Consider the following 13,324-nt stretch of genomic DNA (forward strand, 5'->3'; position numbering starts at 1 on the left):
TTTTTTTAGCGCCGCATTTGCGCCGCTTTTTGACGCAAAACGGCGCAAACCTACAAAATACAATGGTATTTTGCAAGTTTGCGCCGTTTTTGCGTCAAAAAACGACGCAAATGCGGCGAAAAAAAAGTATAAATACGGGCCTGCATCTGCAACTAGTCTGGTTACAGTGGATGTAGTCTGTTCTATGCCTAGCCACACTACAAAGATTTCATAAATAACCCAACTAGGCATAATGTTCTTTAATCTTAAACTCTATATTGTAAAAGGCTGTTAAAAGATAGGGGGAGTACATAGCATGTTCTGGCATCTTCATCCAATGAAGATTAAACAGAGATGTGGAATTCCTCTAGCTTAGACAAATTGTTTGGGGTCAAGGGCAACACATTTCCATATTTATTTTGTCCTTGGGACAAGGAGACCCAACCCCCTATAGTGCAAACCCTTTGTCTGCCAACTTACAGAGAAGGGAACTGTCTAAAGTTGTGGTAATATGTGCATCTGTAAGTTAATGCTGTTCGAACTTGTATTTATGGTTCATTAATGAAAAGCCTTCATCATTAGGGTGAATGCTGAAAATACATGTTTTAAGATCACACTGCACTACTGACAGTGGTTCCAGTAAAAAAAAAAGTGTACACATGTTAGAACAGTTTAACAATATGATGCTAAGTATAATACTCACAGAATGCTCTCTGATTAGATGCAAATGTTTGCAGGAGCTCGCAAGTAGGAAAAAATGTTTTGCTACTATGACATTTTAGGTGCTATTTCTTTGAAGCGTCATTTAGTAAAATGTGTTGATGCATGCTAATATTTCCCAAAAATATTCCTAATAGAAAACCAGTGTTACCATTTTCAGCAACATTATTATGAAAATAAACAAGCACTCGTAAAGCCAACTGATCCAACATTTTTTGTGAGTTATTTGATTTTGTCTATGCGTGTCTTGTTTTGACATGGCTTTTGTAACCCTTTATTGTTGTGGGAGCTGCCAGGCTCCCACCATTGTAACAAACACTGGCAAAAAGAGAAAAAGGTTTTTGGTCTCAAAAAGCACACATTGCCACCACAGCCCTCTCCAATTGGCCCTCTCAGCACAGCACCTGCCCTTAGTGAGTCTGGAGGAGGGGTCCTCTATGTTCTTTGCAGGGAGGGTCTCCAGTTTCATTACACTACTGATTGCCACAGTAGTTCCTGGCACTGAACAAAACTACTTTGTGTGCCAATATGCTTCTTGTGGAAGAGCAGAATGCAATCACTTAGTAAAGCCACCTGATAGATGGAGAGAGAAATAGAAGATTAATAAAAACAAACTGCCTTTGTTAAAGCCAGACCTAATTATGGACCCAATCCTTAAAGAAAGTCACAAAAGTTCACCCATGGTATATGTCTTTGAATAGGTGACTTTCATTAATTCACAAGAACTTTCAGAAGTAGACCAGAAAATCATAATCGTAGAAAATATTTGTGAACTGTATTTTAGCATGAGCAAATAAGCATGTGTAGATTTGCCCAGGTGAAAATCTTTTGAGCTTTTACAAGTTCACTTTACCTCCAACACTTTTTTCCCAACCCTGGAAGAACTTCTACTTCTGCCACTGTCAGGAGTACATTTCTAACCTTTCTCATTATGGGAAAAGATTAGAGAAGAGCTGGTGAAAATTCTTAAAACATGCAAGCTAGTAGGTTTGCAGACTCAATGGCATTCCAGCCCTGGAGCTATGGCATACTGCTTCCTCCAGCCCCAGCATGTAGATCTGCAGGAAGGTGGCAAAATAAGTAAATTGCTATAGTAGGGATTGCAATTGCAAGTATTCAAGCCCTACTATAGTAGTAACCCTCGCATAATCAGAGAGGCTATTATCAGAGCTCTAACATAATGAGATTGCTGTCACCGCACTACATGGCACCAAAGGGACAAGTAGATTTTTTTACAGGACAAGTAGATTTAAGAAGCAACCTGCCCCATGGACAAGGAGATATTTAATAAATTCCACACCCCTGTTTAATTATTGTTACCATAAAATAGCTATGATGGGAAACAGGTGGAAGAGAGGTAAGAGATATAAAATGAGGGATGCAAAGTGTTAAGAGAAAGGGCATGCCTAAAATAAAATGGTTGCATCTAACACTATATAACTATACAACAGATCCAAAGCATGTACAGTGGCCAAATATAACCTGCCTGGACTGTTTTGGGGTTTCTTACAATGGGACATGTTTCTGAGTTTTAGACTCTCACAGAATACTTGAGGATATGGAGTAATAGAATGTATTTGGGAGACACCATCAGTGCATGCCTGTGTATATATGAACACTGCAAATGAATACAAACAGGATTTTGAGGATCCCTACAAAAAAAGAAGGGGTATATGTTGAAAACTCAGAGGTTATGATAGATCTGGTTTTGAAAAGTTGAAGGAATAAGAACCAGCTGATTGAAAGCTCCATGAGAACGGTACTTTATATTTTAGGGACCAATTAGTAGATATGCACAAACTATATATAGAAATGTGTTGTTTGAGGGTTCCTGCGTCTACGAGGTCCAAGGTGATGGCAGCCTGTGTCCAAAGTGTTTCCAAAGGATCTTATAATCACTTATTTGATTCATTTATTTATTTATTAAAATATTTCTATAATGCAAATCTAGCCGCAACTGCAACAGAGCCCTATACATTCACAAAAAAGATAAGAGCAACCATTGGTACAGTATTCCAGTTCAAAACAAGGAAAGAATGTATGGCAACTGCTGAAGCTATATATTTTCCCTTCTGTAAGCGAACGTCCAGAACTGAAGGGCCCACATTTTTCACCTTGTGTATTTCTTCCTACATGTTTTGTAGCCTGACTTCATACCCTGTACTCTCTAACCACCAGTGACAACTAGAATCCCAACTCTAACTTATCCCCAGTGAAGCTCTAAGCTGCGATTGGTTAGTAGGTCAGTACCCCTGTAAAATGGCCTCAAGAGAGTATGGCCTCAATAGAGTACTCTACTTGACTTCATGTGGAGTAATAGCCTTTTGTGTAATTGGAAGTATAACTGTTTTCATTGCCTTGCAGGCAAGAACTTCTCACCCAGTGTATAAATAGAACACAGTCCCCAGATAATGGTCCCATTCCACCACCAGAATATGTGCATAGGGGCTGTTGCACATAACTGGGATCAGGGCTCAAGTGGTGCTTGCTCATGCTACTGAAACTGAAAAAACCTCTACGTTGTAAAAAGGAGTTATGTTCTCATACTTGGCTTGACACTTTTTCCAAATCCAATCCTACCAAACCAGCATCTACATGTTTGCTTGGAAGAGAACCTTTCAAAATCCTTTGTGCCCTGGGTGAATATGACATTTGTAATTCGAACAGGGCTCCAATTTGTTTGACAGCAGAACCAGGGCCAATCTCCTCAAAAACACAGGAGTATAGGACCCTTCCAGCCTGTGTTCTGAGGATGACTCATCCATCCTACCTGCTTTAACCTCAGGGGTGCCCAACATCTTCTAGCTAGGATCAAGCCAAGTGAAGTTCTCTTCCAAGAGCTTGATTTGCTTGTCTTCAAGGAGCTTCAATCAGAGTATGACAGACTGACTCACCTGAGGTACAGCAGTTCATCCTTCCAGGGGTGAAATGAGACCAGAACAGCCATGGCGCACGTCTGACGTGCTGAACAAATATCATGGCAAGTGCATGTGAGCTAGGCAAGGCAAGGCAAAACACGCAAGTGCATGTGAGCTGCCAGAGTAATATCTTGCCAGGCCGGCATACTAACTCTGCATTTACCAATGACTACTTGTTCCCAAGGAGCCTTTTTTAGATATTGTGTCCTTAGTAATTCCTTTAGCAAAGGATGGTTGCTTGGCGATTTCTTGCCTCTGCTTTCCATCTACACATTGCCTGCCATCGAAACAGACCCCCTGAACACCTCCTTCGTACTGTAAGGTGGTAAAAAGGGTATGCTTATCCAGACCTTGACCTTCACCAGGAGTGTCAAAAGGTATACTCATATAGACCTTAAACTTCACTGGGAGTGTAGAACCGGTGTGCTCACCCAGCTGTGCCCCTTCACCAGGCTCTGTGGAGGTCCAGAAACCAGCAATCCTTGTGCAACACTTGGGGGCATATTTATACTCTGTTTGCGCCGGATTTGCATCATTTTTTTTTACGCAAATCCAGCGCAAACTTAACTCCATATTTTTACTTTGCCGCTGGACCCATTCAGCGCCAAAGTTATGGAGTTTGCGTCATTTTTTGTACGTGAAAACCTACCTTACACTAATGACATGCATGGTAGGCGTTCCAGTGCAAAAAATGACACTAAGGCATGTGCACCTTATTTATACTCCCACGAGGCGGGCCTTAAAACTTGGCACCCAGCCGGATTTGTGCAGTTTTTTAATGCCTGGGTCAGGGCAGGCGTTAAGGGACCTGTGGGCTCACTTCCATGGTCTCTGACCATGGAAGCAGTCCACAGGTGCCCTTCCCTGGACCCAGGGACACCCCCTGCCACCCTCGCCCACCCCTGGAGGACACCCATGGATGGGGGGGACCCAACCCAGGTAAGTAGAGGTAAGCATTTTTTTTTTTATGTGGCATAGGTGGGCCTAACTTGGGCCCCCCTACATGCCACTGTGCCCAATGGCCATGCCCAGGGAACAGAAGTCCCCTGGGCATGGCCATTGGGCAGGGGGGCATGACTCCTGTCTTTGCTAAGACAGGAGTAATTTCCATGGGGTTATGCATCAAAAAATGGCGCAAGTCAGGTTAGAGCCAAGATTTTTGACTCTAACCTGACTTGCACCATTCTTTGACGCACAACCCCCATTCTTCCCTGCGCCTGCGCTGCCCGGTTAGAGTAATTTATTTTGACGCTAACCCGGCCGCAGCACTGGCTAGCGTCATTCCATAAATAAGGCACCTGGCTGGCACGTTGGAATGGCGTTAGCCGGCGGTAAACTTTTTAAAGCAAATCTGCCCTATCGCTGATTTGCGTCAAAAAGTATAAATATGGGCCTTGGTACCTGTGAATATTGGCTCTTGTCTGGTGATGGTTTCATACCATCAGAATTTAAGATCAGTGAGTCCCTACAAAGGCAAGAAGGACCCACCTGATGTGTGCAAATCTTTACCACAACCAGTAGATTCCAGAATATGGGGCCTGATTACAACCTTGGAGGAGGTGTTAATCCGTCCCAAATGTGACGGATATACCACCAGCCGTATTACGAGTTCCATAGGATATAATGGACTCGTAATATGGCTGGTGGTATATCCATGACTTTACCGTCACTTTTCGGACGGATTAACACCTCCTCCAAAGTTGTAATCAGGCCCTTGGTTTGGTTTACCTTACCTATTCTGCAAAGTGCCAGGAGAGGAGGGGGGTGGCTTTGTGGGGATGGGGGATAGTGTAGCAGGCAGTGGCACTTGGGTCAAAAAGGTGTGAGCCCACAGCACCCAAATATGCCTGTCTTAAGCTATGTACAGGGAGTCATTGGCAAATTCTGCTTGCTTGTTTTAGGGACAGTGGCACTCTTATTATACAACTGCCTAAATTTGAAGTGCCATGACTCTAATAAGCACTTCGAGGGCACCAGAAATCCTTACTGCAAAAGGCAGATATCACTGCTCCCAATCCTAACTGTAAGGTGTCTGAAGCTGTAAGCATCCTTGTAACAAAATCCTGAATTTGATGGTTAGGGACTGAGATTCATAGATACCATTAAAGTCCTAGGTAAGATGGACAATAGGCAAAACTTTCAACAGACCCGTGTTCCAACTATTACTATATTCAAAGGTACATAGGGGCATATTTACAAGCCACAAAGCGCCACTGGAGCGTCACTTTTTGTGGCGCTCCAGTGGACCTGTGCATTATGCATATTTACAAGGTGGCGCTAAGCCACTTTTTGTGGCTTAACTCCGCCTTGTAAATATGCCCCCTCTGACGCAGTTTTCTGTGGAAGAGGGGCGTGTAATGGATGTTGCTGTGGGTGTTCAACCGCAACACCCATTGCTTTTGTCGCTGCCCCAGATATAAGCTCCTGTAAATCTGTGGCAGCGCCAAAAACTTACTCCTCCCTAGGGGTGGCGTTAGCATGGCGCAACAAGGAGAAATGCTTTAATTTCTCCTTGTTTTTGCTTTTTCTGTGTGCTGCATTTTGAAGTACACATAGACAGAACAAAACCGCCATGAATGGTTGTTTATGTGCAGGAAGGTGTCCTTTCCTGCACATAAACAATCATTAAAAAATGACGATTTGGTACTTTTATGTGTGCTGCAATATGCAGCACACATAGAAATGTCAGATCACCATTATTGATTGTTTCTGTGCAGAAAGGGACACCTTCCTGCACATAAACAACCATTCCTTTCAACGCAAACACCCTTGCACTACGGTGCAAGGATGCCTGGGTGAGCACTGGCAGCTAAATTTATTACCAGCGCTAGGGGAAACACAGATGTGTACCGTATTTTTGTAAATATGGTGCATCCCTGTGTTTCATAACTGACGCACGCGGCGCTGCCAATTTTGGCACAACACAGCGCGGCGCCAGTTCATTGCACTGTCCGATGTTTCATTTAGAGGAATTTTATCTCATTTTGTACCACATTTTAAAGTGCGTTTGTATTATTTTATTGGAAGCAACGATCCACTATTCTGTCTTAACTGAGCACTTCACCCGATAGGGGATATTCCGAGGCTTTGCAAAATCGGTCCACGTGCTAACTTTGTGCCATTCATTACAATAGATGGCTTTGTGTGGAACCTGTTGGGGTTATAACTTGTGGATTATATAAGTTGGAGACTTCTAACTTATATGGTAAAAGTTACCATTAGAGTTTATTGATTTGCTGTTTCATTAATCTAATGCGTAGAATAAACATTTTGATTTTACAAAACATTTTGATTTTACAAAGAGTGCATCCTAATGAAGATTGTCCTGTACTGATTGTGATAGCTTCTTGTTTCACGATATCTGGTACCAACATTCACACCACCTTCAATCTGTTGTGCTTTGGCAGTTTGACCACAGCTAAGAGGGAAGCTACAGTGTCCTGTCTAACCAGTGCTGATCTTGCACCCAGAGCCCCAGGTCTTTAAAAAGAGTAGCCATATCATCATTAAACTGCTACTGCCTTCCAACAGATGGTGTGATCTGGAGAAAAGGCCTCCTATCCCCTTTGCTAGTGAGAACACACCGTACCTAACACCCGAAGTCTTATCTCAAGAAGCATAAGCTCTTGCTTAGAGTGGAGTGGTGGCCAGAAGATGACAGGTCAGAATAGAAACTGGTAATAGATGACTGTCCAGGTCACCAAGAATCAGAAGCTTTTGTTGGGCCCAGGACCCTAATGGTATGCATTTCCCTTACGGGGCCCCTCTCTGCTGCATGAGGACCTCATTAAAAAAAAAAACCTTCGTTCTTGGACATATTTCGAGGCTGCTCCAGAATTTGTGCCATCTCGTAGCAGCTGGCATTACCTGGCTCAGTGTTATCACCAGCCACTCCGTGATTAATCACTTTGTAGTCCATAGCTGATTTTGGTCCCAGAAACACATTCAGTGTCTTATTTATGTTGGGCGACATCCCTTCTTTCCCTTCAATTTCTCCTCAAACATTTAACTTTAGTGTTTTGTTAGAGTCAGCGAATGGTATTATTGAGATGGGTATTTTTTCAGTGGACTAGTAATGGAATTTAGAGGGACACATTGCTCTTGAGGGTGTACCAATTTGGCATGGACCTACAATATCTAGTTAGCATTTCCTCTCTTACTCCATTTTTCCTGTGGAAACTATGAGTGGTGAGCCTTTGCAATCACTGTATGTATATGTTTGTTGACTACCAGGTCTTGGCAGCATTATCTCTTCCCTCTTTCCTCACTCAAGAGTTTAATCCATCCTCAGAAGTCCAATGCCCAGCTCAGAGGTGCCTGTCATAGTCCACTGAAAGGTCTGGGACCTGGGCCTGCCTCTCTAGAAGTGAGACCCACAGTGGATGATCATTGTAGGCAAACTCTAGACACTGTGGCTTGCAGACTTCTATTTGGTTGCCATCTGTAACTACAAAATGCAGCCTCTTGTCTGCTTCAGAGTGCTTTGATGATGTACACCTATAGAGATGAAAAATCCAAGTGGATTCATTACATGAGCGCTCTTGCAGCAACATTGGGCCTCTATCCTATAATGACATATTTGGGTATCCTTAGACTTACACAGGTCTCAGGACTATAGAGCCAATGACACTTGATTTGGGGATCTCATGGTAGGATATTATTTAGCGATGTTTTGTGAGGGATGTCCTATGCAATTGTAATTGTATGCGTTAGAGTACCACCGGACGATTAGTAGCTATGTTGGGAATTTCACAGTATATTGCTTGCTGTGATATTTTCAACTTATGCTCTGCATCCTGCAGTACCAGATGATGAGGATTCGCTAGGGAAATCGTTGGTGTAATGTTTACTGTCTGAAGTATTTGGAGGGTACAAAAGACTCACAGTTTCTCTGATAACTGTACAGCCATGTATTTAGAACTAGAAGTCATCAATTGTATCACATGGAATTACAAATCTCATCCCTTGCAAACTTTGTGTCCCAGCTCCCAGTTTAGTACAAATTCCACCGTTAGTTGAGGGAGGGTCAGGCGCATGCTATGGTTTGTTTCCGTAACAATTTTAAATAAAAGCTCAGTATAAACACATTCTATAAAACTTTATAAAAGTAAAACTATGGGGCAGAATTGCCCAGAATCGTGCAATGCTGTGCTACGTGAACATCTGCAGCATTGCTTTGAAGATTTATAATGAGATGTGTGCTTATGATGTCACTTGCCACTCAAACACATGTAATATTACATTTAGGGATGCTAAACATGAGTAAGAATTGCACCACGGTGCAAGAGCCTGCCAATGGTGTTTTGCATGTGATTTGTACTCAAGGTACACAGTGTGTAGTACACTTTTCTTCATGCAGTTGACCACTCAAGGATCAATCGTTTACACGTATTATATGAGGACATATAACATAAGTAGTTTCCTTTTGCCTATTGTTGTGCCTGTTCTCTTTTGCTGTGAACAGCCCAAGCGAATCCAAGTTGTGTTGCTTTATGTAACTTTAGTTCATGAGGCTTTGTATTTAATCTGAGGGTGCCAGCATTACACTGGCATCAAGCTTTGGAGTAATAAGCAATTTTGTTTATTGACAACTTTTTTCATGTCACAGTCATCTCTTAGCGTCAGATCATATTTTGCGAGCACCACAAAAACTTTAGTATATCTGGGCCCACGTATGTTCATGATAGAGGAATAGAGGTAAAACGTCCACAAGAAATAATTTTTTGCATAAGCTGAAATCTCAGTATATTGTGATTTTTATTTGACAATGTGCTTTAAGATCTTTATATCATCATCCAACACACATGAGTAAAATCTCTTGGCCCATGGGATCCTTACGATATTTAGGACACTATTTATATCATATGCTCTCTGGGCTGTGATATTGGGGTACAAACCATACAGATGAGGATACCTTCAAATAATGGTGTTTTCCAGATGGCGCCTGTTTGGCTAAAGGCATTGTCGACAAGATTAGTATGGTCACGCCCAATAGCATAGATGTAGGAGGGCAGCAGGCAATTTTAAGCTTCATATTTGGGATATCAGTCGTGACTGAATTAAAAAGTAAGGGAAGTGGGATGCAGAATTTTTTCTTAACATATCTGCAGTGATAATTGTTATATGTGGGCTACCTTAGAAAAAGGAACATGTTGAACACTCTTAGATGTAGACTTATGGATTCCTGGAGATCCATATGAGAAAGTATTAACTTTTCTGTCAGGTTCTGAGCATGTCAGAAATGTTAAAAGATGGGAAGGGAACGGATGTTTATTTGAGATGTAGGAGAACGATGATGAACTGCTCATGGTGGCAGACTAGATCCAAGAACGCTATGTGAAATGTTTCTATTATGAGCTCCTCCCATGCAAGATGTTACATATGTTAGACCTCAAAACTCCAAAGAAATCATGCAGAGTGGTTCTATCATCAGTGCCTTCAATAGAATATAGTTGTATGTTAGACCACATGAACTGCTCTTGGGAGCACACTGGACCCAAGGGGGCCCTGTGGAGTCATTTTATCAAGAGCATCTACAATGAAATATAACATATGTTAGATCAGGCAAGTAATAGTTGTTGACAGTTCCTGGAGAGCTGATCTGTTTTCTCTTTCTTTGCAGAGATCATGCATGATGTCATAAGGAAGGTGAAGAAGAAGGGAGAGTGGAAGGTAAGAAATACTAACACCCGTTAATGGATGTCAAAAATCAGGTACCATGCTTTTCATTCAATGTCTCACCCTTTTCAATGAGTGTCTACGGCAGCTCATTTACATCAGTGGCGTATGCCCCTGAACAATGCCAACATCAGACTATGTAGTCAGCTGCTTGCATTTAAAGTTTAACCTACGCTTCACTTTACTTCGTAGTAACCAGGATCAGCTACGACTGCTGTTGCTTTCTTCTGTATGTGGAAAATATTTAATTGCCCAACTTCTACGTATAGTACAGTTAATTCTCACTGTGACCATATTGCAAAGAGCTCTGATTTCTTGCAGATAAACCAGAGGACATAATACCTCTTTCCAGTTGAAATATTGTCTCTCTGTCGGCCTGTTATCATGTCTCAATACTTTAAAGTCACCCAGAAACTATATACGTGCTCTAAAATCAACATTAACTTCATATTCTCATCATCCCTATTCATATATATATATATATATATATATATATATATATATATATATATAGATATTTAATTCACCAAAAGGACTCGAATTACCGAGGCTCAAAAAGTGGCGGTCCGACCATGGCTTCGAGAAATGCCATAAAAATGCAAAGAAAATCTTGTAATAACAAGAAAGGTCAGGACACTTCCAGTATAATTAAAGCTTTTTACTCTTTACAACGAAATTCCTGAGGAATTTCGTTGTAAAGAGTAAAAAGCTTTAATTATACTGGAAGTGACCTGACCTTTCTTGTTATTACAAGATTTTCTTTGCATATATATAGATAGTACATCCATACACACACATACACAATTATTGGAGGTTTGCCTTAAAAAAGTTATCTCCACTCCCATACTTAGCGGCTGCCACACAGATTATGGCATCATCAGACCCAATTTGTGGGTGGCAACTTGACCTTTGTCTATGGGATATTCCCTCCCAGCAAATGGCAGCCTCAGCCTCCATGTGTGGCACCTCCAGTCCTGACTAGTACAGCTTAACTCCCAACCTATGAGAGATTAATTCTCAATTGATCGCTGCTTCTCCCCATCTACACACAATCTGTGGCAGTTTCACAAACACATCAGTTGTGGTTTCATGTTTAATTTCTTTTGGATTCACACCACCTCGGTAGAACGCCAACTCTTTGGCACCCTTATCTATAGCTTTAATAGCTTCACACCTGGTCTGTGCCAGTTTCATAATAATTTATGACACCTTTGCCTGTTCTGTATGTGTTTCACAGCCAACTTGCAGCAGCTTCATAGACACTGTTGACAGTATCATATTCAGTTTGTGGCGGCATCATCCTCAACAAATTGCAGATTTACATATGTTAAACAACAGCTCCAACCACATATATGATAATTTTAACGGAATGTGCTCTACAAATGCCTATATCAACAAACAAACAACACAACATTCAGGCTAACTTGGTGACTTGCTAGCAGCAATCCCAATTGTTATCAGCTTCATCCTCAATCTATGGATAGTTAACAGTCTATCCTATTTTAGTAGCTTTGCTTAAAATATGTAACAGCTTTGAAACACAGTCTATTTCATATTTGCATGCACTTTATTGCATATTCTTCCAACATCTTTACAGCTTCACAGCAATTCGATAACAGATCCCTGCTCAGTCAACAACAGATTCAATGAGAGTCTGTACCAGATTTACAAGAGATCCCTAGTAGATTCACAGCCATTTATATCAGCTTCACATCCAACCAATGGAAGATTTACTCCCAAATGTCATCTTTATACACACTTTTTACTCTCGTCGACCACAGCTTCTCCCACATCAATGCAGCTGCCACACAAGTCTATTTCATCTTTGCTCAGTCTTTACTATCTCAACCTATCTCAGTCTCAGACCCGTTGACAGATGTAATCCCAACCAATGGATTCTTCAGGCACATCTATTTTAGTTTCACTACAGTCCAGGGCAACATCATCTACATTTATAGCAGTTTCATACAGTCAGTTGCAGCTTCATTTCTTCTCTATTACCGCTTCTCATCCAATTTGTTGCAGCTTTTTTACATATTTATAGCAGTTTCACTCCCAGTCTGCTCAAACTTCAGTTATCTGTGACATCCTCACAACCATGTAAAGCAGCTTTAAATCTGTCTTTGTTTCAGCTCTCTGTGCTGTTTGCTTGCACAAGTGTATGCCCTGACCGTCCAGCGCATTTGACGTGGTGTTAGAGTTCTGTTGATCCGTATACAGATTATGTGCTAAATCCCTGCCTGCTCTCTTAGACGCTTACTTAGATTTCTATTTTGTGAAGGCTGAAATTGAGTGCTGGATTCTTATCTGATAACTAGACCTGCTATACTCCATTTACTACATGCTCAGACTGTGTGTGTCGAATTCCCAGATACATATAAAACTCTATGTTGAATCTCCCTTCTCATACTGAGGGCCATATTTACAAAGAAGTAAAGTTGCTGTGCTGCGTTGCATGAAAGGGAGAGAGCAGAACAGTGCCACCCCTGTGCTATAGTTCAAGGGTGGCTGAGTTCTCTAAAGCACAGGTTTTGTACTGGAAGAGCAGCCTTCCAATACTAAACCTATGCCTTAAGGCTCTTCCCGATTTCTATGTGAGCTGAACAATGCAGCACAAATGCAAAGTAGGAACAAAAAAAATTAAAACATTTCTCCTTGTTGTGCCTGCCTCGAGGAAGCATAGGATATTGACACAAATTTGGATTTGTGTCAAAACCCATGGAGTGTCTTGCATGAGAATGCCCATGCAACACCCATGGAATGCCCCCCTGATTCAAAGTAATGCAAGGCAGTGTATTGCACAACTTTGCGTTACTTATACTATCTAGCTCAAATCCCAATTTGCAATGGATAGTAGATCCAATCTTACCCCTTTTATTAAGCAAACCTAATGCCAAGGGTTATTAAATCCAAGCCTGTATGTTTTTGAGAGATCTTCATCTTCATTAGACTCTGTTTGTTGCTTGATCCTGCTAGTGTATCTGATCTACCTCCCTAGTGTTTTCTCAAGTCATGAATTAGATTTTTCC

At 41.5% G+C, this 13,324-nt stretch overlaps 1 protein-coding gene across 5 annotated transcripts in view; it reads left to right on the forward strand.

The window, feature by feature from the left end:
• STXBP1 (syntaxin binding protein 1) overlaps positions 1-13,324 on the forward strand; it is a 183,672-nt gene that overhangs the window by 71,416 nt on the left and 98,932 nt on the right. For all 5 annotated transcript variants that reach the window (XR_011205069.1, XR_011205068.1, XM_069241502.1 and 2 more), the window contains exon 2: positions 10,240-10,289. Coding sequence is in view for 3 of the 5 variants with exons in the window: in XM_069241502.1 (XP_069097603.1) it covers positions 10,240-10,289 (50 nt within the window). In the remaining 2 variants the exon portion in view is untranslated. The remainder of the gene's footprint in view (positions 1-10,239; positions 10,290-13,324) is intronic.

Source organism: Pleurodeles waltl, chromosome 6 (assembly GCF_031143425.1).
Source record: "Pleurodeles waltl isolate 20211129_DDA chromosome 6, aPleWal1.hap1.20221129, whole genome shotgun sequence".
Classification (NCBI taxonomy): domain Eukaryota; kingdom Metazoa; phylum Chordata; class Amphibia; order Caudata; family Salamandridae; genus Pleurodeles; species Pleurodeles waltl.